The 24,346-nt window shown below is 35.1% G+C and overlaps 1 protein-coding gene across 5 annotated transcripts in view; it reads right to left on the bottom strand.

Annotated features, from left to right (window-relative positions):
• Positions 1-8,301: 8,301 nt before the first annotated feature.
• Positions 8,302-24,346, bottom strand: part of LOC139982127 (uncharacterized) — an 86,112-nt gene continuing 70,067 nt past the window's right edge. Inside the window, exons 19-23 of one of the 5 annotated variants that reach the window (XM_071994714.1) lie at positions 21,898-21,968; positions 21,013-21,060; positions 19,483-19,530; positions 10,819-10,844; positions 8,302-10,223 (exon numbers count right to left, since the gene is read on the bottom strand). In XM_071994714.1, the coding sequence (XP_071850815.1) occupies positions 10,178-10,223; positions 10,819-10,844; positions 19,483-19,530; positions 21,013-21,060; positions 21,898-21,968 (239 nt within the window). In that variant the 3' untranslated portion in view covers positions 8,302-10,177. Of the gene's footprint in view, positions 10,224-10,818; positions 10,845-19,482; positions 19,531-21,012; positions 21,061-21,897; positions 22,037-24,346 lie in introns of those variants that run through there. The other 4 variants (XM_071994713.1, XM_071994710.1, XM_071994711.1 and 1 more) reach the window with 4 other exon arrangements.

The following is a 24,346-nucleotide window of genomic DNA, read 5'->3' as shown; positions in this document are numbered from 1 at the left end:
ACAAAAAAGTATCAAATATAACAAAGAATATGATAAACCTGTAATTCTAGGCTTGTAGGCACCCCCCCCCCCCACCATCTATGAAAAAGAAAATGTTTAAACATTTTCTTTTTCTTATATTCTTATATACACTCATGTCGGGGATGTAGAGTTGACTAGTTAGAAACAAAATGATCGTGCAAAAAGCGTGGTAGCCCAGATGAGCTGCGCTTACGGTGGTGTTACACGGAAATATTCGGGCATCATGATGCTAAACAAAGAAAATCATGGAATTGTTGGGCAAAAATTTGAAAAAGATTCGGACAAGCTACTGCATATTTATATATATATTTTCTCCTCTTAGGCTGCCCGAATTTTTCAGGACTTTTGCCCGAATTTCTTCTCCTCTGGAAATTTTGGGGCAGTCTGCACCCCGCCTCGTACCCCTATGAATAAGACTAAGCTTATTTGTAATCACGTATAAAAATGAAGAGAACTAATATTACTTAACATGAAAAACCAACTACAAGATATCAATGCCTCTACTGTGCAATGTTCGTTGATGGACGTAAAAGCAACGAGTATGAGGATAGGTTATGTAGGCCTAGTTAGATCTACAGTTCTGTCAGTGTCACTCTCAGTATTTTAGACTCGAGTTGCTTACGATATTTTCTATTAAAACAGTTCTGGCTCATAATGACAAACAAAAGGGCATGATAGTTTGTTCCATGCTATATTTTAAATTCATTTCATATTCATTTCCGAAAATTATTAGCTAGAATTTTCGCGAAGCATTAAGACACCCGCAACCACGAAAGGTCGCGTAACCCATACGAAGGATACAGTCACACAGTATTCTTTTTTTTTTCGTTCGTATATCAGACTAACTATATTTCACGTGCGATATGGATCTGTGTTCCCCTATATTCAATATTAGTATGAAGAAGTTTCAGTCAATTTATACACGTTTTTAAGTCGTAAACCTACCGAAATATGCACTTGTAAAAGATTCCGAATGTCGCAGTAACCCATTCTTAGTGCGATTATCGTTATGAAAAGCTGTCATTGTTTACGTTTTCCGAGGATTCCATTCTCAGTTGACCTGACCCCAAGTGAGAATCGGGCATGCGCACTCGTAACCCTGAACTCGCTTATTGTATCGTATATGTTATATTTGTTATCACTGATCTACTTAAACTCTTACTAAATATTTTATATTAAGCCGGACGATTGAAATAAAGTGAAACATTGTTTTTAGTACATTTACATATCTATCAAAAGAAGAACGGTTTAATCAACCACACAACATCACTTTCGTCAACATGATGTAGCTAGTACTTCAGGCATGAGGCATATCAACCTGTTCTGTTGTGTTTATTTTATCAAACAAGGACGGATAATATATAATTGGAAATATGATTTCAAACATATCGACACTAACAATAGTAACCCATCACAAAATAGCAAACAAACAATAAGTTAAACTAAGAGCAAGAATAACTTGAATATCACACAGTACTGTGGATCCTGAGTAGATGTACGGTTAGCTCATTTCATTATAACTTTAACTGTACAACTAGCAAAAGGAGGGCGTCATTTCGGATAGAGAATGGATTTACGGTAGTTAACATCACGGTAATTATACACAGTGAAAACAAGATGTTAAAATCAACGGAATATACAAGTGGGGCTAAAGAGTTGTGCAATGTTTACACAACGCTGAGTAAAACATATATATCAGGCGACACAAAATCAGGTGTACTGATATACAAATCGTATTGAGAAAATTTGTATCCGTTTGCCAGTTTCATCGGTAAAACAAAATACAGGTATAATTTGTTACACCACACTGTGTAAAATACATTCATCTTGCAACTGCGCTACTTATAGTACGACAACATGGAAGCCACTGAAAGTTCGAGAGCTGTTGGGTAAATTTCGGCAAGCATCGGCGTAGCAGAATTGAAGCCACACTTCGAAGGTAAGATAATGTATTTTGTGCATCAGCACTAGCCTTTTGTGCGGAAAGAACAATATTTGAATAAGTATTGAATTACAATTTCATCTGTGAATGCTGAACGAGAACTGTTTGTGCGGCACTCATGTTTAACGTTTGGACTAACTGTTAGTGTTAGTCTAACATTAGGCTAAGGTATTTCTAATAGTAAAGCGGCACGTCTAAATCTTGTAGCCTGTACGTTCTTCTCTCCATTTTCACTTCATGTTCATAGAAACCGGGTAGTGCACATTACCATTTTGTTCGTACTAAAGTGATTACTCATTCAGTAAAGTATGAGAGTAACTTAGTCTAGGTCAGACGTTATAGCCTAAATTTAACCACCATATAACGTTAGGCTTAGGAAATTCAATTAATACGAACTAAGACCTTGGTCCAAAGTGGCTTAAAATATTTATGTCAGTTTTTGTTTTACCTTTAAACGCAGATGGCTATAGCCTCTATTATTCTTTGGGCAACAATAAAAATATATGGACCGGATAGCAGTTATTTTCAACGGTAAGCAGCTATATTTTCAAGTGCAACAAGCACTTGTTCTCGTACTGCACGGCTGGTGGCTGTTACTTTGTTTCAATTGGACACAGTAACAATGTCATCATGAAGAAAATGTATTTCAAAACTAGTTGATTAGATAGAACCTTAAATAAATAAAATTCTGTTAAATTTTCTGATAAAATATAAATGTAGTCTCTCAGAGCCGTAAGCTGCCATTTCATTTCCGATTGCTCAATTTTAACACGACGAATAACACAAAGTGTAAGTCAGATAATTATGTCATATAGGTTAGAAGATAAATATAAAGCTTATAAAACGTAAAATAACAATTGATAAACAAAACGAGCACGTGTTAATTTTCTTAATTGTGGACTTGCCTGCTTTCGGATTCAACCGATTGAATTTTCTAAGCAGGTTGGTCCCATTGAAAGTGAAAACTGTGAGTTTTTAGCTTTGAGAATGTGTATATATGTATTATGATGAGTTTATCTTGTTGGGGCCTACCTTAGCGCAGAGAGCTCTATGTCCGGTTGACAGAGAATTAGTTGATAATTAGGTGAGAATTAGTTGATACTAGTGGAACACTAGTAGTTGTTACTCAGAGTTCGACGCGTTTGAGCGATCATCAGACAACTACTTGCTGTACTCCTGTGATATATAAACCAGGAAAGTAGACTCAACAGGGATTATCGTCGGGGATTAGATAGGTTATCGGCGTACCGCCCTTTTGTCGGCATCCGCTCCTTTGTCGGCGTCCAATGTGCAGGATTATCCGTTGGCTGCAGTTCCTTTGGCGGTGTACTGCGTTTTGGCTGGGGAAGGTGAGGTCATGAACGCTCCTTATGATGTTGCTTATGTAGAACTTATGTTTCCATATATCTGATTTCCAATCGCTAAATCGACAAAGACCGGTCGGTTAAATAAAAATGTAGCAAGTAGGATTAATTCACATCCGCCTTTTCTTTATTTCTTCAATACTAAAATGAAAATATTACTGAAGACAGCTGAAACGAGTTTTCCTATTATCTGTTACACCGTTCTATCCCTGCTGAGTCTCGATCTCAAAATCAAGCTCAGGTAACATCTATAAATTGATCTGTATGATATACAATAACGTCGAGATCTGATATTGTTCTCTATTGTAATGTATCCACTCATTGTACTTAATTACAATATATTTCATCAATTACCTTTAACGAATGCAAAGCTCAATCCCTGTAGACTGAATCATTGATTAATGTATATCAACGTGTTGAATTTTGAAAGCGCAACCAAGGTAATGTTTATCATTAGAATAATTAATCAGTGACATGGAAACTGCTGGATGTTATCTTGGTCATGGATATTCAATATACGCCAGGACTGTCTGTTTTCTTAACACGAAGCTTCACTACAAATTCGTTTAGTGCAGTCCTTTTTTAAGTTTTATGGTACATACGATTTAAAGTGTTCCCATATTTTTATTATCAAATGCCATGACTCTTTAAATAATTTATTCAGGACTTATGAAACAAAAATCAAGCCTGAAATTATGTTAAATTGGATCTTTTCTGTCCCTCTCTATGCACACCGAATTATCGCAATCAATATATTACTACTTTTATTACATTTTAAAGCAGTAAATGAAATCTGTGCTCGTCCTATATGCTAAGTGAAAAGAACCAAATAAAGTACGCCATAGATTTACTGTCAGTGCCTCGAGAGATGTTTTATCCGCAAATCATGAAATTATCGCTAGCATATTTAGAGTGTTAGAGTTTATTATCAAACTACAAAATGTTCTCTCGTTTCGAACAAGCTACTACTCTTACGCGTGCCTCTCTGGTTACATGCCGCTCAACACAGCATCATCATAATTTATTCACAACTGATGAGGGTCTCCCAGAAAGAGAGCAGTACCATTGATGAGAGATATACAGTCTAACCAAATAATGGAAAATGGACGATGTTTAGAAGCCATCAAGTCTAATAAAATATACCATTGAATAAACGAATAAACGATGTAAGTTTATGTCAATATACCTTGTTTGTGTGATTGTTTTACTAAAATTTCTTCATATCACGAGAACCATAGAATTTCATATTTATATGTTTTCCACCTTAGCTGGAGTACGACATTGTGATGTATCAATGTATGTCAATTATGCTGAAAGTGACACGCTCATAGCTAAAACGGAAAGAGGAAAGCAACTTGGACAGATTTTTGAAGAAATGTGAAGCAATGAAACAAATGCGCCCACAACTTGACAATGCATTCGTTACTATTGACACAGAGAATACTGGTTCATTGTTTTGATGTCGGCTCACGGTTCAAATTTGTACTAATAACACGACGTTTACAAACACAAGGCGTCTTTATTTTCGTTCATTATTAAACCCCCTCACGCAGGTAAATAATGGCATAATATGTAAGAAAGATCGAAATTAACGATTAAGATGAACATTTAAGGACATCATAGAGTTTCTGATAAAAAAATAAGCAAAATGCATTTGCATCATGCAAAATGCATTATGCAAATGTGTAAAAATTCAAGTTGTTAACAATAACTGGTGTTTGAACCATGTTGAAATATCCACCACGGATATTTATGATATTTCTCCGTCATATGTATAGAGGGCGCTGATGTATAATATACCCTAACATATATCGAGCCTCAAGCTAATTCCTTGTGGAAGCCTTTTTACGTCCAGTTATCCGTCTGTTGCGTAGGCATATCTCAATTTAGAACAAAGGACGTGCGAGGGAAGGACGTGTGTTGGTCCAGAACAAGGTCCATGACCTGTGATGTTGACAAGTTCTTTGCGCTGTCACTGGTATGGCTTCATAATAATGAACCATGTTTCTACTCATACAAAACCCGGCACTGTTGAATAAACTCGCATTTTTTTATGATCCTTTATATATGGCTAAAATCATAGACAAACATGATAGAACAAACTCGAGAATATATTCTCACCGTGAATTAACGTGGATAAATTCCCTCTTTGTTGTTAGCCAGTCGGCATGATTGGAAGAAACACTGCAGAGACGTGTGCTCAAAATTTACATTCCAAAAGTAACATCGGCTTATCCATTATAATATTTATATATGTTTTAACTATATGAACACATTTTAAATGTATAATTATCAATTTAATTGAAGAGACAACATGCAAATAATAAAAATATATAACTTTTCAATCCACTAATAATATTTCATTTTACCATATAACATGCAGTTTATACAAATATATAACTTTTCTATCGACTAGTAATATTTTAGTTTAGCATATCAAACCAAATAACGGATTTTCTTGTTGACGCCGGCATCTTCTCGTTTTTCCTAACCAGCTTCTGCCTTAACGGAATATAACATACCGTTTCATTCTTGAACTAAAACCCGTTGATAATTACTTTAGAGAATTCTACTTAGCATTACCCAATTCGAGTGCATTGTACTCAATATTCTTAATATTCAAAGAACGACAATAATTGACGGTGACTTATATGCTGAGAAGACAAAGTGATGCATTCCTCCTTACACGTGAGACATGTCGTCTTTCCTACGCATCATTAAACGAAATTTAAACAATAAAAAATCCAACATAAAAAACAAAGGAATTGTTTAGAAGAAAACATACAATTATCTTTAAGTTACTTAAATGTCAATTTCTGTGCGATGATTGGTCTCACACAAAAGACAAATTATTCCCTTACAATACGCATTTAAATTTCGTTGATTTCTTATCGTACATGTATGATGTATCGTCCTATGTACATCGTGTTTGGTTAAAATCCCTCGGTTCCTCAGCATGTTGCACATGTCACTGGATATTTAAAAACCTCAAACGATGAAGTGCTTAGCTAACTTCAATATTTATTTTTATATCGGGAAAGAGAGATGGGGAGGGAGGCTCGAAATAGGGTTCAGCCCCAAGAGTCGTCAAACCTTAGTGACATTTCTGCATACTGTAATCAAACTTCAATAGAATGATCGTCTTTACATAATACAATTATAACCTTATAATGTTAAGACTTTCAGGCACATATAACATCATGCACTGGTGTAATTATATCAAACATATAATTTTACCTTTCGGAATTATTCGATATTGATTTCAAAATCATGTATACTGTATAGTCATCTTTATCCAGCTCACCTCAGTAACGTAATTATTGTTTTTATGTATCCCAGTTTGCTGTTTCCTCTTTTATTATTATGATATGCAATCGAGGGATTACTATATTGATCGCTCTAGAAGAAATAAACGACAACGTTATGGTAACAGCAATACATGAAATTCAGTTTTGTTTATATGTCGCATAATTTAAAAGCAAAATAAGCTGGTTATGCTCATGTATAGGAACTGTTTAGGTTGTCCACAAATGCAGAAGACCGCATTATTTTATTGAAACAAAAATGGTGATTGATCTTCGTCATTATCGTATCAACTGAACATTACTTCAAATAGTGTTACGTCTTTTATGAACGGTTGCTGAGTTATACTGCACGATTCAAAACAGCATATCTGACAATTTTTCAGTATAATGTGAATTAAAAACTTTTCCCAACGAAATATAATTATCGAAAATCATACATGAAAGCGTACTTATTATATATAATTTGTAACAGCTCGAATGGAAATTATAGTCACGTGTTCAATCCCATCGCCTGTTAAAAATCAATGACGTCATACCGCTGAAACAGAGGATGATATTTGGATGGGATCGAGAAATCTGAAAACTTAACGAGCTTTACAGATTCAAGCAATACAAATCCTCCTTATGGAGTTTGTTTAGTGAACATGTAAGTTAGGCGCTAATGTAACAATGATATATGATGGGAGTGGCTCCGGGGTATTGATGGTGGCGTGGACATGATAACAATTTTCGACTTCATATTGGTTAACTTTCTGTATCTCCCTATAACATTCTCCCGTTCGTTCCGTAAGCTGTTCCCTTGTTGTCACAAACATATTCTTCACACCCACTTACGCATAAGCAAATTTACAACATGAGATTTGTTTGGTGTTGGACAGACAACGATACGTTTTCTTCCTCAAGTCACTTCTGAATAGTTATATACTTCTGAATAGTTAGATAAATCTTAAATATTAGCATTCAACATCTTTATCCATGATTGGTTGACGTGGAGCTAAATCTCTCCATCTCTCTTAAACAACGATATCGAAAACGATAAGTTAGCTTGCCATATCAATTTTTCATATATTTTGTAACGACGAACTTGCTTATAGTCTTATGCCCCTAACCGAGTGTCAAATAGCTTGTTACACATCTGAAATTATCTACAACGATCCAAATATACTTAAAACTTGTATGCCAAACTATTCAAACTAATGTGCTAACATTATTACTTTCGCCTCGCAACCGCATAGTCATTTAAATAGATACGCATTTCCAACAAGGATTCGTTGTTTTATTTTTTCGGACAATACTTCTAATTCCATATCTTGTAGTGTTAATGGTAACTATTTATTACCCCTTATGATTGTACTCATGGCATTCATCACCAAAACCCAATCCTATTGTCTAAAACTGTTGTGATTTTGTTCCTCATACGATGAATGGAAACATAATCACTCAGACATGATGATGCCCCGGCACATGCACCCATTATATAAACAACACACATTGCCGGTCGACACAAAACTAGAAAACAAATAACAATTACAAAATAGTTGTAGCTTAAGGGAGGGCACACCATTGGTAACAACAAGGCAAAAACTACAATAACTGGTCGAGTAAGATTTGATTAGTATACCATTTTTATTTTATTCAATATTACACCATGAAGGTATCTGCACGAATTTTTCCCCTTTTACATCTTATTTGAAAGATAATTAGAATGAAAAATCCGACTATATTACCAAAAGTAGATTGAATATAAATAATAAGGAAAACATAAAACTAAACTTGTAACTAGGCTAAAGTAAATTTTAACAAATGCAGATAAGTTCAACCAGAAAGGAAAAGTTACAGTCACTGGTGACTTTTCGTTAACGAACTTTTTTTTTCCAATAATAAAGTAAGAAAGGAAATAAAAGCTTTGAACTCAGTAGATACAGATTGTGCAAGAATCGTCTTAAAATAAGGTTTTTTCAGAAACTTTGTATTTTTAATCAATATTTCTATTAACTTTATATCATCAATAAAACATACGTGTTAATGCTTGTCGACGAAGAAAATATTTTACAGGATATGACGTCCTTTAGTTCTAGCAGCATTTAGATCAGCTGACATTTTTTTCTACGTTAGACATGTTCACTTGAACTTTACCTTTCAAAAATAAAATCAAAAGCAACAAGAAAGCAACGATGAATAAATGTTTTTTTGAAATGTCTACGGACACATATGGACAACATTGTCCTAATATCTCTAGGTAGTAGGCATTATAAAGCATAAAAACAATGACTATTTTACAAGTATTGTCTTTATTCTAGTTTTGTTTATGAATAATTCTTAGGTAATATATACACGTTGTAAAGGGAATAACTACCTAGATATTTTGATCCTTTGTTATTACAATCTTCGTTTTAAGGACACTGAACCCGGGTTTGCGTCACTTTGTGGAAAAATATTGTATTGGCTTCTTTGAAACGAAGAACATCACATAATTCAAATGATATATGTAGGTCAGTGATTAGTGATTAATTTATAAAGGGATAAAAACAAATTTTGATTAGCACAATGCTCTACGTCATTGTTTGTACATATTAAATGAGTTTCCCTAGATTGGTCAAAACCTCAATATTATGAAACAAAAAGTGCATTACGATTAATGTCAACAAATTTTGAACGAGATAATGAAAATAATGAAAATGTACTGAATATGAGGCAAATTATCTAGATGTCCGTAGACCTTTAAAAAAGAATAAAGTGTAAGGTGATACTAGAATTACTAATTAACACATGATACATATAAAATGAAAACCGTATTATAATAACAACAGGAAAAGAGGTTTTTAATTTGTTTTTGTACAAGTATCATGATTATGTTTTTAACTTGTTGGAAAAAAATGCTATTCCAGTTCAAAAACTGAACCTTAAATAATAAGCAGTTAGACTCGTGAGAAACATTTACGAGGTATGAAGACTTCGGACCTATGAGAGTCGCTACCTGTCACCTTACAGAAAAATGATCAAAGATACGTAGAAATGTAATATTCTACATAGCACATGAAAATTATCAATCCAAGAATCTCTGCTTAACGTATCTGGTTTTATCGCACTGTCCTTATCACAATTCAGTTGTTAATCTTGTCATTAGTTAATCTTAATGACAAGGTAATCATAAATTTTGTTGACTAAGCGCAATTATTATACGTATTGTTTATACTGAGTGACTGTTTAATGATATTCTAGAATGAAAAAGAACGTAATTTTCTCTTAGTAAGGGTAGATTGGTCGTTTCACTAACTAAACCCATGCATATAACGTATAATTGAACTTGTTTAGACACAATCGATTTCCATGAGCCTTATGACTATCATTACTCCTATTTGATATTGCAAGGCGAGATTTTTGGTTTCATTCTTCAATCAAGAACAGCAAGAGTTTTACGAACGAGTTCAACGATCGCTACAGTAATTTTATAGACACTCTTTCATACATAAAATATGATATATCGGTCTCCGGATGTTTTAAGAACGTTATTTATGCTTTTGCTATTGCATCACTTGGTTTGTTCATTTTCTTTCAGAAGCTACTCTCGCCTTCTGCCATTCTGTATCCCTGCAGAGAAATAACAATTAAATTCATTACAAACTGATCGTACTTTTAAAAAAAGGAAAACTTTAAATTTTAGATATGATATTATAAAATCGCTTCAAACAAAGATTCGTGTGTTTCCCATTGTTTTGAAATCAAATGGGATTTGGGCAAAATTGTTTTTAGTTGTCACAGAACAAAGACAAAAGCAATTAAAACAAACACACCATATCCCTATCCATCCCATTCCTCCTTGCCCTAGCCATTCTCCTCATCAGAAGCAAATTCACAAACAAAATATACGCACCAAAACCCACCGTAACACCCAAAATCAATCAACAGTAGTGAAATCGAGAGACACAATAAACCAAGGATTATTCTTCTTAACACCCAGTGGGATTTATGGTTTCTAATGGTGTCAGAAAAAAATCCACAATAGTTTCATACATTTTGTTATCCTGAACTTTGTATTTGAACATAGATCTGACTACAGAGTCATGTTCTTACTTCTGATGTGACCAGATAACAATATGTATAATGACTATTTGAAATATAAGTTTAACACATTTTAATTATCATAGAACAACACATGATATCATGGGTATAAAAATGCACTTACCGCCAGCTTGTCCGAAAATTTCTCACCTGAATGAAAGATGCATTTGACGCATTTAATTGTTGATCATTTTCATGTTAGATTCATTGTTATTTCATTTAGTTTTTACGTTAATATTGAAGAATATCGCACTGACTAAAAAAAAAAAATTACGGGAATCGTATATTCGTTAAATCAAAAATAAACAATTTGTATTACTTTGTGTATTTATACTTAAAGTTAGAAATATTGTTGATAAATAGTCACATCCTTTTATTAATAAGGATAAAGTGTGCAGTCGCAGTAGTTGAACAACTCTTATAAAATAAATCATAATATATGTACAACCCCCGCCCCTCCCTATTATCGATACTGCGGGGGGGGGGGAAGTATTTCATGTAACATATAATGCTCAATTGAAACGATTAGTTGGAATTTGTTTTGCGAACAAGAGCATCATGTGCCTTTGCTAACAATATATTTCAGTGCGAAGTATTGTTCAGAATGATCTCTGTGTGTGTGCGTGTCTGTGTGTGTTAAGGGACAGGGTGGAAACAGTCAAGATATATCTGCTTTCTTCGTCCTTAGAATGATACTCATATTCGGAATCAAAATACAGACAACAGAAAGATGTATGAATAACTAGAACAGGGACAAATTAATATGGAATCCACTTTATTGTGAATGATTGACGATAATATGACCGCTGGTTGGAGTAAGAGATGGCTTTGGCTGGTTTTTAAGCTCTTTGTTACACCAAGCAAGTAAGCTGCTTTTCAGTTGGTGTTTATCTATGCCGGGTGTGTTTTATAGGTATCGTATACAAGCATCCATTATATGAGTTAAAGCAGCATTTGCCTTTGGTCGCCGTTTTCTACTTTTTTTTGACATGTCCATTAAGTTTTTTACATATATCAATCACAAAACAGCAAACTAAGATATTAGCCAAGTGTTTCCTTGTCAACAACGTTAATTGGCGAGTACTTAAAGATATTTGAAGACAATGAGAAACATGTCCACGACAAATTCCACATTTAAAATTAATCGCATGCAGTTCCCCTAAACATGCTAGATTGAATTCAACCAATCAGAGATGCAGGTTTAGTTATGAGCCGTTGCTAAAAATAGATTCAAGAATTTGCGTTGAACAACCAGGGAGTTGTTATGGAACTCCTAGGTACAACTGCCATATAGACTGTACACAAATCAAGGATGATGATGTATTATGCATTGGTCAATGACGTTCGTAGTGTTTAAATATGTATATTATGGGCGAGGTTTATTGGGATCCCAACGGAAATATCTTGGAGAAAAACACAATTGAAAGTTGGAAATTTTTCGACTCTTCTGCCACCATTTGAGAGTAAGATTTAAATAGATAAGCTAGTTATTTATGTCGTTATGACATAGTGGAGTCAGTGCGGTTGAGAAAAATCATAGAAAAGGACGCAACATGCTGCTTTAAGCAACTTTGAACACAATCCTCTATTAATTTCTTGTAGCTCAATCTTCACAATACTCGCACCATTTTTGTTTTCACATCAAGCTTTGTGTGTTAATTTTTCTGCATATGATACTAGTATTCATATAAATATATATGACCATACTGTACATCCGCTATTATTGTGATTGTTTAATATGTCTGGTATAGTGCAATGTTTAACGGGCAGCATTGGTCGTAAAAAAAGGAAGAAAAACCATTGTTGCAAGTTGGCTTATTGACCGGTCCATTTAATCTGTGGAACGTTTTTTTTTTACCAATGGTATTTAATAATATTAATGACGATGACGACTGAGACGATGATGATAACGTTTTGTGTCTGATGTAGAATGTCGTAAATTGATGACAAGCCCCCACATCTTTAAAATGTAAGATTTCCCCGACAACTACCAGTGGTGCTATCCCATATCCATCGTTACTCTCCTGGTGATACAGTTAAAATAACACTCAAATATCAAGAGCAACAACAAAACTCACAAAAGTAATTTAGTAATTACATAAGTATTGATCTTATACTGATAATTATTAATGAATGAGGAAAGATGTCTAATTTCATCAGGCAAGAACGTTTTGTTACGTTCCAATACCTATTTTTGTTTTAATATTTCAAATGTTCGGTGCTTTATGAAGACACTATTCACCGAAAAGGAAATCGTGCAAATGTGTTAATGACAGAAGACCAGTGGCGGCGGAACCGGGGGGGGGGGGCTTGGGGGGGCTCAGCCCCCCAATGAAAAAGTTGAGGGGGCAAATGCATGATAAGCCCCCAATATTTACCAAGGCTCCGAAACGTGCATGTGCCCATTTTTTAATGCATACTTGTCGATCTGTCCGATGCACACGTATACTATATAGGTGTAATAATTAAATATGATAATTGATTGTCTGTATCATGCCTCATCGAATATTAGTGTTTTAAATAAGAGGGTAATAAGCTAAACGCTACACTCATCAACATTTGCGTTTACACTACGAGTACACGCAAGGCGTGGAACATGGCTTTATGTTTAAACGCAATCAATTATTAAACGAACAAAAACACAATATTAGCATTTCACCTGTACTGTATAGGGAACATGCATTCATGACATGATGACAGTGCTAGGTCATAGAAATTTGTTGGCAACTGCACATGGTTTTGGAATTACCCATTTGCTGACATTAAGAAATGCTTTCTGTTTTTTCTTATGACATTTATTTCATTCAGGGGCATCGGACCAATATTCACGACGCAAAAAAAAAAAAAAGTAGGACTAAAAAATGGAAAAAACAAATTCTTGGAGGTATATGTTTCAATAATTTTCAATAATGATGACGGCAAGTAGGCTAAATGTGACCACTCTGGCATGGCAGGTGTCTTGTTTTCAAGCACGGCAAGTGCCATTTCCTGCAATCTGGGAGGCATATTTTCAAAATTTTCTCCATTACGCTACGCGCCAACCATGGTGGCGCGTAGCGTTGTTTGACCTACCAAACGTCCCCCCGATAATTATGATAGTTGGCCACACTCTGAACCGCCGTACCAATCAAAAATAGCTTCCGACGCCCTTGTAATTGTTGCATTTAATTGCAAGTAGTTAATTTACTACACTCAAAAACGTCTTTGCGAGTACACGTCGAGTAATATAGCTACTCTCTTAAAACACCATCGAATATACAAGTTACAATGTTTTTACAGATTTTTACGTGCAATCTGAGAAATTGCAGGCTTGAGACCCATGTTTTAGGGCTAGGTATTCGCAGCATAAAACACTCGGGAAGTGCCGTTTCCGGCCATCTGGGGGGTTTGAAAAACCCAAAATTTCTTGTACGCTTCGCGCCAACCGATGGTGGCGCTCCGCTTAGATGGTCTCCACATATTAGCCCCCCTAATAATTTTCCCGTTCCGCCGCGCCTGCAGAAGACCCTTCAATTGACGATATTTTATCATCTTACACTTCCGGAATCCGTGATATTATTGATCTTCACGCACCACTGTGTCATAAAACCATAATTCTTAGACCACATTCTCCTTGGTATACTGATGAGTTACATATAGCAAAAAAAGAACGTAGGAGGCTGGAGCGAACTCGGTTGAAGCATCGTCTGGAAATACATCGTCAAATTTATAGAGAACAATGTAGAGTTGTTAACAAGCTCTTGGTCAGTGCTCGCAGGAATTACTATGTGAGTAAACTTACAGAATGCCGCGGAGACACGAAGGGCATATATAGGGTTGCCCGACATTTGTTGGGTGAACAGTCTTCCGTCCTACTTCCGTGTTATACATCAGCTAAAGAGCTTGCCAACCAATTCGGTGAGTTTTATGTTAACAAAATATCATATATCCGTGACAATTTAATAAACTGCCATGATACGCCTGTCGAAGGGGACTCAGTTGCCGATGTCATGATCAATCTGTCAAATTTTGATCCAGCAACCGATGATGAGATTAGAAACATTATAAACAAATCCAGTAACACATCCTGTGAAATGGATCCTATTCCTACCTGGTTACTCAAAGATTGCCTGGAGCCTCTACTACCGATTATTACATCACTGATAAACACATCTCTTCGGAATGGTGAAGTACCCGATAACTTCAAGTATGCGCACATTCGACCTCATTTGAAGAAGGCAACCCTAGATCAGAATATCCTTGGAAACTACCGTCCTGTCTCAAACCTTAGCTTCTTGTCAAAGGTATTAGAGAAAGTTGTTGCTCGGCGCCTCGATCAGTACATGGACGACAACGAACTTCAAGAAAAATATCAAAGTGCCTATACCAAGTTACATTCGACCGAAACAGCCCTAATCAAGGTACATTCCGACATCATGCATAACATAGATGACGGAAAGGCAGTAGCATTAGTTTTACTGGATTTATCTGCTGCATTTGACACCATCGATCACTCAATTTTGCTAAATCGGCTTCGTAATGTGTATGGAATAACCGGAAACGCCTTAAAATGGATGACTTCTTATCTTCAAAATAGACGCCAGTCCGTCATCATTGATAACATAAAATCTGCACCTCTGTTACTTAAATATGGTGTTCCCCAGGGATCAGTACTAGGACCAAAGTTATACACCATGTATACTAAACCACTGGGCGATCTTATAAGGCAGCATGGCCTTGATTACCAGATGTATGCTGACGACACCCAAATTTACCTTTCGTTTAAGCCACTTGATTCTCCTGATGCAATTATTCCTCTACATATATTGGAGACATGTCTTGAAGATGTCAGAAAATGGATGGCTGATAACATGCTTAAGCTTAACGATGACAAGACAGACGTGATATTTTTCCATTCAAAGCATAGCAAACGAACGATCCACCTTCCTTCATTGAGAATGGGCAATGATGTCATTCCACCCTCTTCATCAGTACGGAATCTTGGTGTGTTATTTGACTCATATTTGTCTATGGAAAACCTTATCAATTTAATTAGTCGGTCTTGCTACAACCAATTACGTATCATCGGGAGAATTCGTCCATCCCTTAACGAGGAGGTAACCAAGTCTCTCGTCCATTCGCTGGTTACATCTCGTCTCGATTACTGTAATGCTCTCCTGAATGGAACGTCATGCTCCTCAATAAAAAAACTACAGAGGGTCCAGACTACGGCTGCCAGAATCATCACCAGAACCCGTCGTTACGAACACATTACTCCTGTACTCCGTGACCTGCATTGGTTACCAATTCATCGCCGGATAGACTACAAACTCATTCTGCACGTTTTTCGTATTCTTAATGATCAATCTCTGATGTTACATGTCTGAGTTACATGTCTGATTTAGTTAAACGCTACACGCCAGCTAGGGCATTACGGTCCCAAAGTCATCTTTCTCTATTCATTCCTCATACTAACAAAGTCACATATGGAGATTGTTCTTTTAGTGCTGCAGGTCCTAAACTCTGGAATTCTCTTCCCCATCACTTAAGAAATATCACACATATTGACACTTTTAAGAAGCACTTGAAAACGTATCTTTTTAGGCTCGAGTATGGGCATTAATCTTATTCACTTTTCTTTGTTTTATTCACTTTACTGTGCCCATATTTATGTATATTTATGTATATTTATATTTTTTATTTTATTTTTTGTGGTTTATTACCCTGTCTTTTATCAGGTTTTACTTTTACTGCTGTTGTTATTACTTTTAGGTTTTCTTAAGTTTGGTATTTTTATATTCCAGGTTTTGGTTCTTTTGTGCAGTCCTCTTGAGCATGTTTTACTTCTACTTTTACTGCTGTTGTTATTACTTTTAGGTTTTCTTAAGTTTGGTAATTTTATATTCAAGGTATTGGTTCTTTTGTACAGTGCTCTTGAGCATGTTTTATTTCATGATAACAGCACTTTAATATATGATATTTATTATTTATTTATTTATTTATTCAATAATTGATGCTGACTATGAATTGTATTTAAAGCTCAAGAAGCTTTCAAGGGATTAAAGACTTGTGTTTAAAGAAACGTCTGTGGCGGGTAATCTGACCTAAATCGAACGAGGTGTAACAGCCCTGTTAGATACCACCAGCGATCTCCGTTAATACAACAGTGTATACAACAGTACTAGTTGCAGAACGCATAACAACTAAAATACTGTATTGCAACTAGCAGCCTACTGGGCGTGTTATATCGCAAATCACAGTTTTATTGAACAAAATTGTTGAATGTTTCTGCAAGTGCACGTCAGATGATTTCTACCGTACCTATCCTGACGTTCTATTTATACACCGAGCTATTTAATACTTGGTTAGTACTACAAATGTACAGCGTAATTACACACATATCTTGATAGTTCGTAATTAGGCACTATTGTACAGTCAATACACACAGTTAAGGGTTAATACCAACGACACAGTGTATACAGCATCGATGGACATCTCAGGTCCACCTAAAGACAACAAGGTGTCACATTTCATTACTGTCTACATAATTGTGTAGCGAAAAAAAAACTTCACTTGCTAGGCAATGGAAAGTTAACTTTTTTTCAGAGGGCGGTTTGGGCGAGTCTCCTTACCCTTTAAATCTTATAAATGGATTGAATAATTTGATAACATCAACCGAGGGTTGTAAAAGCTGAATGCTTCGAAATAAGGTAGGGGCCTTTACCATGGGAATAGCGGAGAATAAATGATTGTATGGAAAAAAAAAGGGGTGGGTGCTGCCATGGTAATGAAGCCAACGCCCCTGGCCCTTTGTCAGAAAAAAATATATTTAGAAGTGAAATGGTGCATCTAATGTATATTTATGCATTACGCTAGGTTTATATAAGCACCCTTAAACACATGACAGATTTTGAAGAAAATGTCAAATCAAGCCAAAATTGCAACTGATTTAGATTGGAAATAAAACTTTATAGCCGAACCAGTGGCGAATTATGGATTTTGTTTTAAAAAGGAGCGACCATTCAGGGGTAGGCCTAATTGATACCGACTCTCATGTTGGGGGCTTGTAACCCCTCCTCCGGAACAAGTAAACATTACGTCGGGTGATGTATTCCGAACCATATTTACACTATAAGTTGTGTCTATATAAGTAGCTCTAAATTCAAGTTTGTGACGTTAAACAGTCAACTTTCTCGGACTGACTTAGGCAACACCTGAATCTATTAGGGATGGCCGGAGGTACATCGAATGGTTTCATAATAAGCAGGGGTATATCATGGGTTCATTAAAGCCGAGTTCCATCTGGTGGGTCGTCTTCGAAATTAAGAGTCAAATGGTGCATTCCGAGGTATATTTGCACTATACATATGGTCATTATAAGTAATTGCATACAAAAGGTTGTGCTTATAAACATTTTGTAGAAAATGAAAAGTCCAGGGCGTGAGGGCTGGTTTACCCTCGTAGTAGAGTTCTAATACTTCCCCAGCAGTAGCAATTTCAGCATATTGTATTACTATAACACTGGGTATTTGACATCTCACAAAACACTTGCAATCGTCGCATATCATGAATATCGTGCTGAACCATCACAGCATCAGTAATCCTCACGTCCCGTCCTCTGTTCCAAGTCAGAGCTTAACTCAGCTTAGACCTTCACACACACACACACACGGATAGGAGCTCAGACAACGGGATTTTATAATCCTTAATATATGTTTTTGACCATCATGCAAAAGCGCCCTCTAAAATATGTGACAAAGCAATAACACTAATAGCTACGATGATCAGTTTCAATAATATTGACCATATCATATTATTAGTGTATCAACAACGTATATTCACACATTGTGTCAATGTCAGTTTTAAACTGTGAAGTTATTTATTTCATATATCTTATTTCTTTTATTGATTCAACTTATCTTTTCTTTTTCCATTTTCGTAAACTTTTATTCTGATTTTGAATGAAATATTTCGTCTTATAGTTGTACAGTAGTTAAAGATATTTTACTAGTTTGGAAACTGATTAGAGTTAATATTCTATTTTGTTTTATTTTTATTTTCTGCGGGAATGTCTGACTTTGTTCTACATTAGTGCTTCGTTGATCAACTTTGACTCATTTCGAATGCATATCGTCCTCTTCTCCCGAAACACATATTTGTACAATTGCAAATCGCTCTTTTTCTAAAGAAGAGTTTGACCTTAAAATTAACCATATTCTTATAACAAGTCATATTTACAGCCCCACAATAACATCAATGTATCTAAGATTTATTGTTTCTCCTCATAGTATAGTTGTTTGTTCGTATTTTGTAGATTAGTGGTTTGTTCTTTATTTTCTATAATTCATTCCCGCGTTCCTACTTTGATTGATGGAAGACTATTTTCTATTATTTACTGTTATCGTTTCTCTTACGTTTATGTATGATATCAGCAGACTGTGAACAATTTACCACAGATTGCTAAATATAATACAGGTACAGTCGTCCGTGGTACGCATGCGTAGACTTAACAGAACCTTTCCTATCATGTTATTATATGAGCTCGAAATAGCTTTAAAGTTGAACACCGATAGGTTTCTGACACATCTATATATAGAAGATATGTTGTTACCTCGTCCTTAATTTTAACCTTATTTGAAAATGCCAGATTGATAATATAGAAGTCCCCATTACACCGATCCTTCTCATATAGTCACTGTACGCGTGCTGAAATAAATTTTTCCAAACGGTTTATATTAAAACCATATAATTACATTTGAGTCAGGTCAAACCAACGATTATGAGTATAATACAATACCCATCAACCTACCATATGATTATACTTTGTATATGTTATCTCCTGTCTAGTATCACGGTGCTGTAGTTAAAAGCAAGAGAAACCATGATCAGACCAATACATGTATGACGTCATAAACTTCATCAAGACATTGGTAAGTCGAATCAGGAAATATATCTTTTCATCAAAGAAAATAGAAAATACTCAAAGAGGATAAAACTATAAAAAGATAAACATCATTCGTTACACATAAATTTTATCTCTGATATGAGGAGATCAGCATGAAATACATATTTGATAAAAACAAACATTTTCATTACAGTTGTATTTCCTAAGGAACGATAGCAGCTTTGAGTGAATGCGCATGTTTGTCCATTTGCCTTAGTGGTGTTGTTTATATACATGTATGGATGTTTTTACATGAAACATTTCTTTGGTAGACATATAATTAATATGTTTCATTACTGGTATAATAGGTAGTAGTATCTTCGTTATTCGTTATTTGTTTTTCTCGGAGAGTTCGGGGGTGGGTTGGAGGGTGGGAATCATACAAAATTTCCCCAAACCACATGCTTGTTCGTAATTATCCCAAACTCAGGTTAATCTTGGTGATGCCGTTTTTTTTTTGTTACAATTTTTCATCCGTTATAGTGGGCGGATATGACCGGGATTTTTAGAGTTAATTATTGATAACATGTCCCTGTCTTAATATCTCTTCTGGAATGCAATTAATCAGTTGTACAGTAGTTAAAGATATTTTACTAGTTTGGAAACTGATTAGAGTTAATATTCTATTTTGTTTTATTTTTATTTTCTGCGGGAATGTCTGACTTTGTTCTACATTAGTGCTTCGTTGATCAACTTTGACTCATTTCGAATGCATATCGTCCTCTTCTCCCAAAACACATATTTGTACAATTGCAAATCGCTCTTTTTCTAAAGAAGAGTTTGACCTTAAAATTAACCATATTCTTATAACAAGTCATATTTACAGCCCCACAATAACATCAATGTATCTAAGATTTATTGTTTCTCCTCATAGTATAGTTGTTTGTTCGTATTTTGTAGATTAGTGGTTTGTTCTATATTTTCTATAATTCATTCCCGCGTTCCTACTTTGATTGATGGAAGACTATTTTCTATTATTTACTGTTATCGTTTCTCTTACGTTTATGTATGATATCAGCAGACTGTGAACAATTTACCACAGATTGCTAAATATAATACAGGTACAGTCGTCCGTGGTACGCATGCGTAGACTTAACAGAACCTTTCCTATCATGTTATTATATGAGCTCGAAATAGCTTTAAAGTTGAACACCGATAGGTTTCTGACACATCTATATATAGAAGATATGTTGTTACCTCGTCCTTAATTTTAACCTTATTTGAAAATGCCAGATTGATAATATAGAAGTCCCCATTACACCGATCCTTCTCATATAGTCACTGTACGCGTGCTGAAATAAATTTTTCCAAACGGTTTATATTAAAACCATATAATTACATTTGAGTCAGGTCAAACCACCGATTATGAGTATAATACAATACCCATCAACCTACCGTATCATTATACTTTGTATCTGTTATCTCCTGTCTAGTATCACTGTGCTGTAGTTAAAAGCAAGAGAAACGATGATCAGACCAATACATGTATGACGTCATAAACTTCATCAAGACATTGGTAAGTGGAATCAGGAAATATATCTTTTCATCATAGAAAATAGAAAATACTCAACGAGGATAAAACTATAAAAAGATAAACATCATTCGTTACACATAAATTTTATCTCTGATATGAGGAGATCAGCATGAAATACATATTTGATAAAAACAAACATTTTCATTACAGTTGTATTTCCTAAGGAACGATAGCAGCTTTGAGTGAATGCGCATGTTTGTCCATTTGCCTTAGTGGTGTTGTTTATATACCTGTATGGATGTTTTTATATGAAACATTTCTTTGGTAGACATATAATTAATATGTTTCATTACTGGTATAATAGGTAGTAGTATCTTCGTTATTCGTTATTTGTTTTTCTCGGAGAGTTAGGGGGTGGGTTGGAGGGTGGGAATCATACAAAATTTCCCCAAACCACATGCTTGTTCGTAATTATCCCAAACTCAGGTTAATCTTGGTGATGCCGTTTTTTTTTTGTTACAATTTTTCATCCGTTATGGTGGGCGGATATGACCGGGATTTTTAGAGTTAATTATTGATAACATGTCCCTGTCTTAATATCTCTTCTGGAATGCAATTACTCAAATGATCACCAAAGGAAAAAAAGAGAGAGTGTAGTCTAGGCGATTGTAAGAGCACAAAATACATTTCTAAGAAAACATAATACTCCGCTATGATGTATTCATTGTTTTATTAATTGACATTGATAGTTCATTTAAATTTAATATTGCATCGATGAAAGAAGAAATAAACCACTTTATACTCACCATCCATCGACCAGATTGAAGGTTCAGGGTATATGTATTGTTGTAGTAGCATTGTTCAATTTTCCATGTGACTAGAGTTGAGAGGAACGATGAACAAAAAACATTGAAGAAATATACAGTTTCCAGGTACCTCATGTATCTGAAAAAGGTTGATCGGATATATGTCGAATTCAGTGTATTAAAGTATTATTCTAAATATACCAAAATGCTATAGTCGACGTCTGTCATACATAATCGATAAGTTATTGGGGATTTACTGTTAACATTTGTCTACATTGCAAATTATTCTGCAGTTACGTAGTTGTACTCTTATGATGCTAACATAAGCTAACATGAAGCTTATAAATATTCGATAAGATCATGTGGAAATGGAGTAAAATAGTTAAAAGAAAAGAAACAAAATCATTGCATTTGAAAAAGCAAGAGCTAGAGCGCCCTCTTCATCTGTCCTTCATTGAGCTCAATCGATATATCTTCGCTATCTTCCCTTGGCTGATTTACGGAGGGACATTTGTTCCAAAACTATCCAAATTGATAGTTATGTTAAATGTTACGTCTGCATATCGTTAACGAAATTGCCATGGTTAAAATTAAATCCACATTTCTAATACATAAATCATTGTAATGAATATTGCTTTTGATATGATTTTTTCCGGACATATTGATTTCATTTTCGTTACTGCGATCTCAATTTGGACATAACAATATTAATTTGGAGGGCATAGTTTTCAAACACATGGCAATCCCTAATACTTTCTTTACTTAATGATACATCACATGTTGTAAATATGTTATTTGCTTGACTTAATGTTATGGTAAGTGTCTTTTTTGTATGAGTGGAATTGGGTATGGGGTTAAATAGGGACCGGCGACTTCTTCGGGTGATCAGTTACGCATAAACCTAATTACTACGCAATCAACACAGATTACAAGGAGCTCTCTCTCCGTTCAAAAGTAGAAGACTTGGTATAAACCGAAGGGAAATTAACAACACATGTTTCGATTCCTGACATTTTAGTACATGGTAAAATTACACATCAAAGATAGGCAACGTCTAGTACCAGCAGTAGGTGAGATGGTAAAAGGTTAGATTAGATGAGAAATTAAAGGGATTGATATCAGGAATACATTGCCTGAAATACACTGATATACCCATATATATAATATATATATAACATATAATATGTGGTGACAACATGGCATGCGATATTTTTATCGGTAGTTTCCTTCCAATATCTCTGTATATATTTTGTTGTTTCTTACGAAACCACGAAGCCTTTTTACAAGTACTTAGTCAAACTCGCTTAAAATTACATCATTTAAAAGATAATTTACAGGTTTAACAGAGTATTGGAAGGAGGTGAGGCAGCAATGAAATTTGCGAGTTTCTCCTCCCCCCACCCCCCCACCCCCCCCCCCCCCCCCACCCACCCTTTCAAATCATTCTTCAATGGAAAACACTATAATATTTTCAATTTGGTGTATTTGAAACGAAAATGTGCATTTACCAAAGAAAATAAGAAATATTGTTGAAATGTCAGTATCCTTTATATGCATATAGAAGTTATCTTTTCAACAAACACATTGCGCCCCCACCCTACCCCCACTCCCCTCATAGAAGAGTCATAGTAGGAAAATGAGATGATTTAACAGGCAAAACAACAAATCATTATAATATAATAGTATGTATTGGAACATGGAGACAAGTTTATTGTAGTCTTCTCAACTTAAAACGCACTGAATCAGTTCCAGTTTTGGTGTGTTGACATGATTATCTGCTTTGAACGTAGAACATGTACATTGCGCCAACATTCCAGTTAATCTTCTCACCTGCACCTAAATACTTCTTACTAAGAAAACTGCATTGATATAGTTTTGTACATCAAACATACCCAACCTTCCATCCACTTCAAATTCTTCCAAATCGTTGAACAAAAAGTCAGTCAATAAATTGTTTGTGATGCTCATATCCTTAGTGCCCACTACTACATCATAATTCAGAATCGACTCCTCCTCGCTAACCAACTTAAAGTTATCCATTTGAGTATAATTTATATTATTTTGGTGTGCTGCCCTCTTCCCGATCTCCGAGATATATCCTGAGAGTTCAACTATCGGGTACTTTCTGGAAAAAAATTATACGTCTTTAAACTGTAAACAATTTGTTTACACAGTAAACAAAGACTATGTAATGAACCGCAAACAGCCAAAATAAAGCAAAATTCTTTTATTTTGCGAACATAACTCATTACGAAGAAAAACAAACGAAAAACGTCAGTTGTACTCGATATGTACAACTAATCCGGTAACCTTAATAAAGTTGTGGCCATTTCAAAAGTCCCAAACGGATTCTCGTTTAACTGCGTTACACGATATTACCTGTTAAGCTCAGCCAAGTTTATGAGTGTGTGTAATCTCGCTTACAAAGATATCGGTTGGGGTATAATGG

The sequence above is a fragment of the Apostichopus japonicus genome, chromosome 16 (genome assembly GCF_037975245.1).
Source record: "Apostichopus japonicus isolate 1M-3 chromosome 16, ASM3797524v1, whole genome shotgun sequence".
NCBI lineage: Eukaryota > Metazoa > Echinodermata > Holothuroidea > Aspidochirotida > Stichopodidae > Apostichopus > Apostichopus japonicus.
The sequence above is the reverse complement of the archived record's forward strand: the minus strand, read 5'-3'. Positions and strand labels throughout refer to the sequence as shown.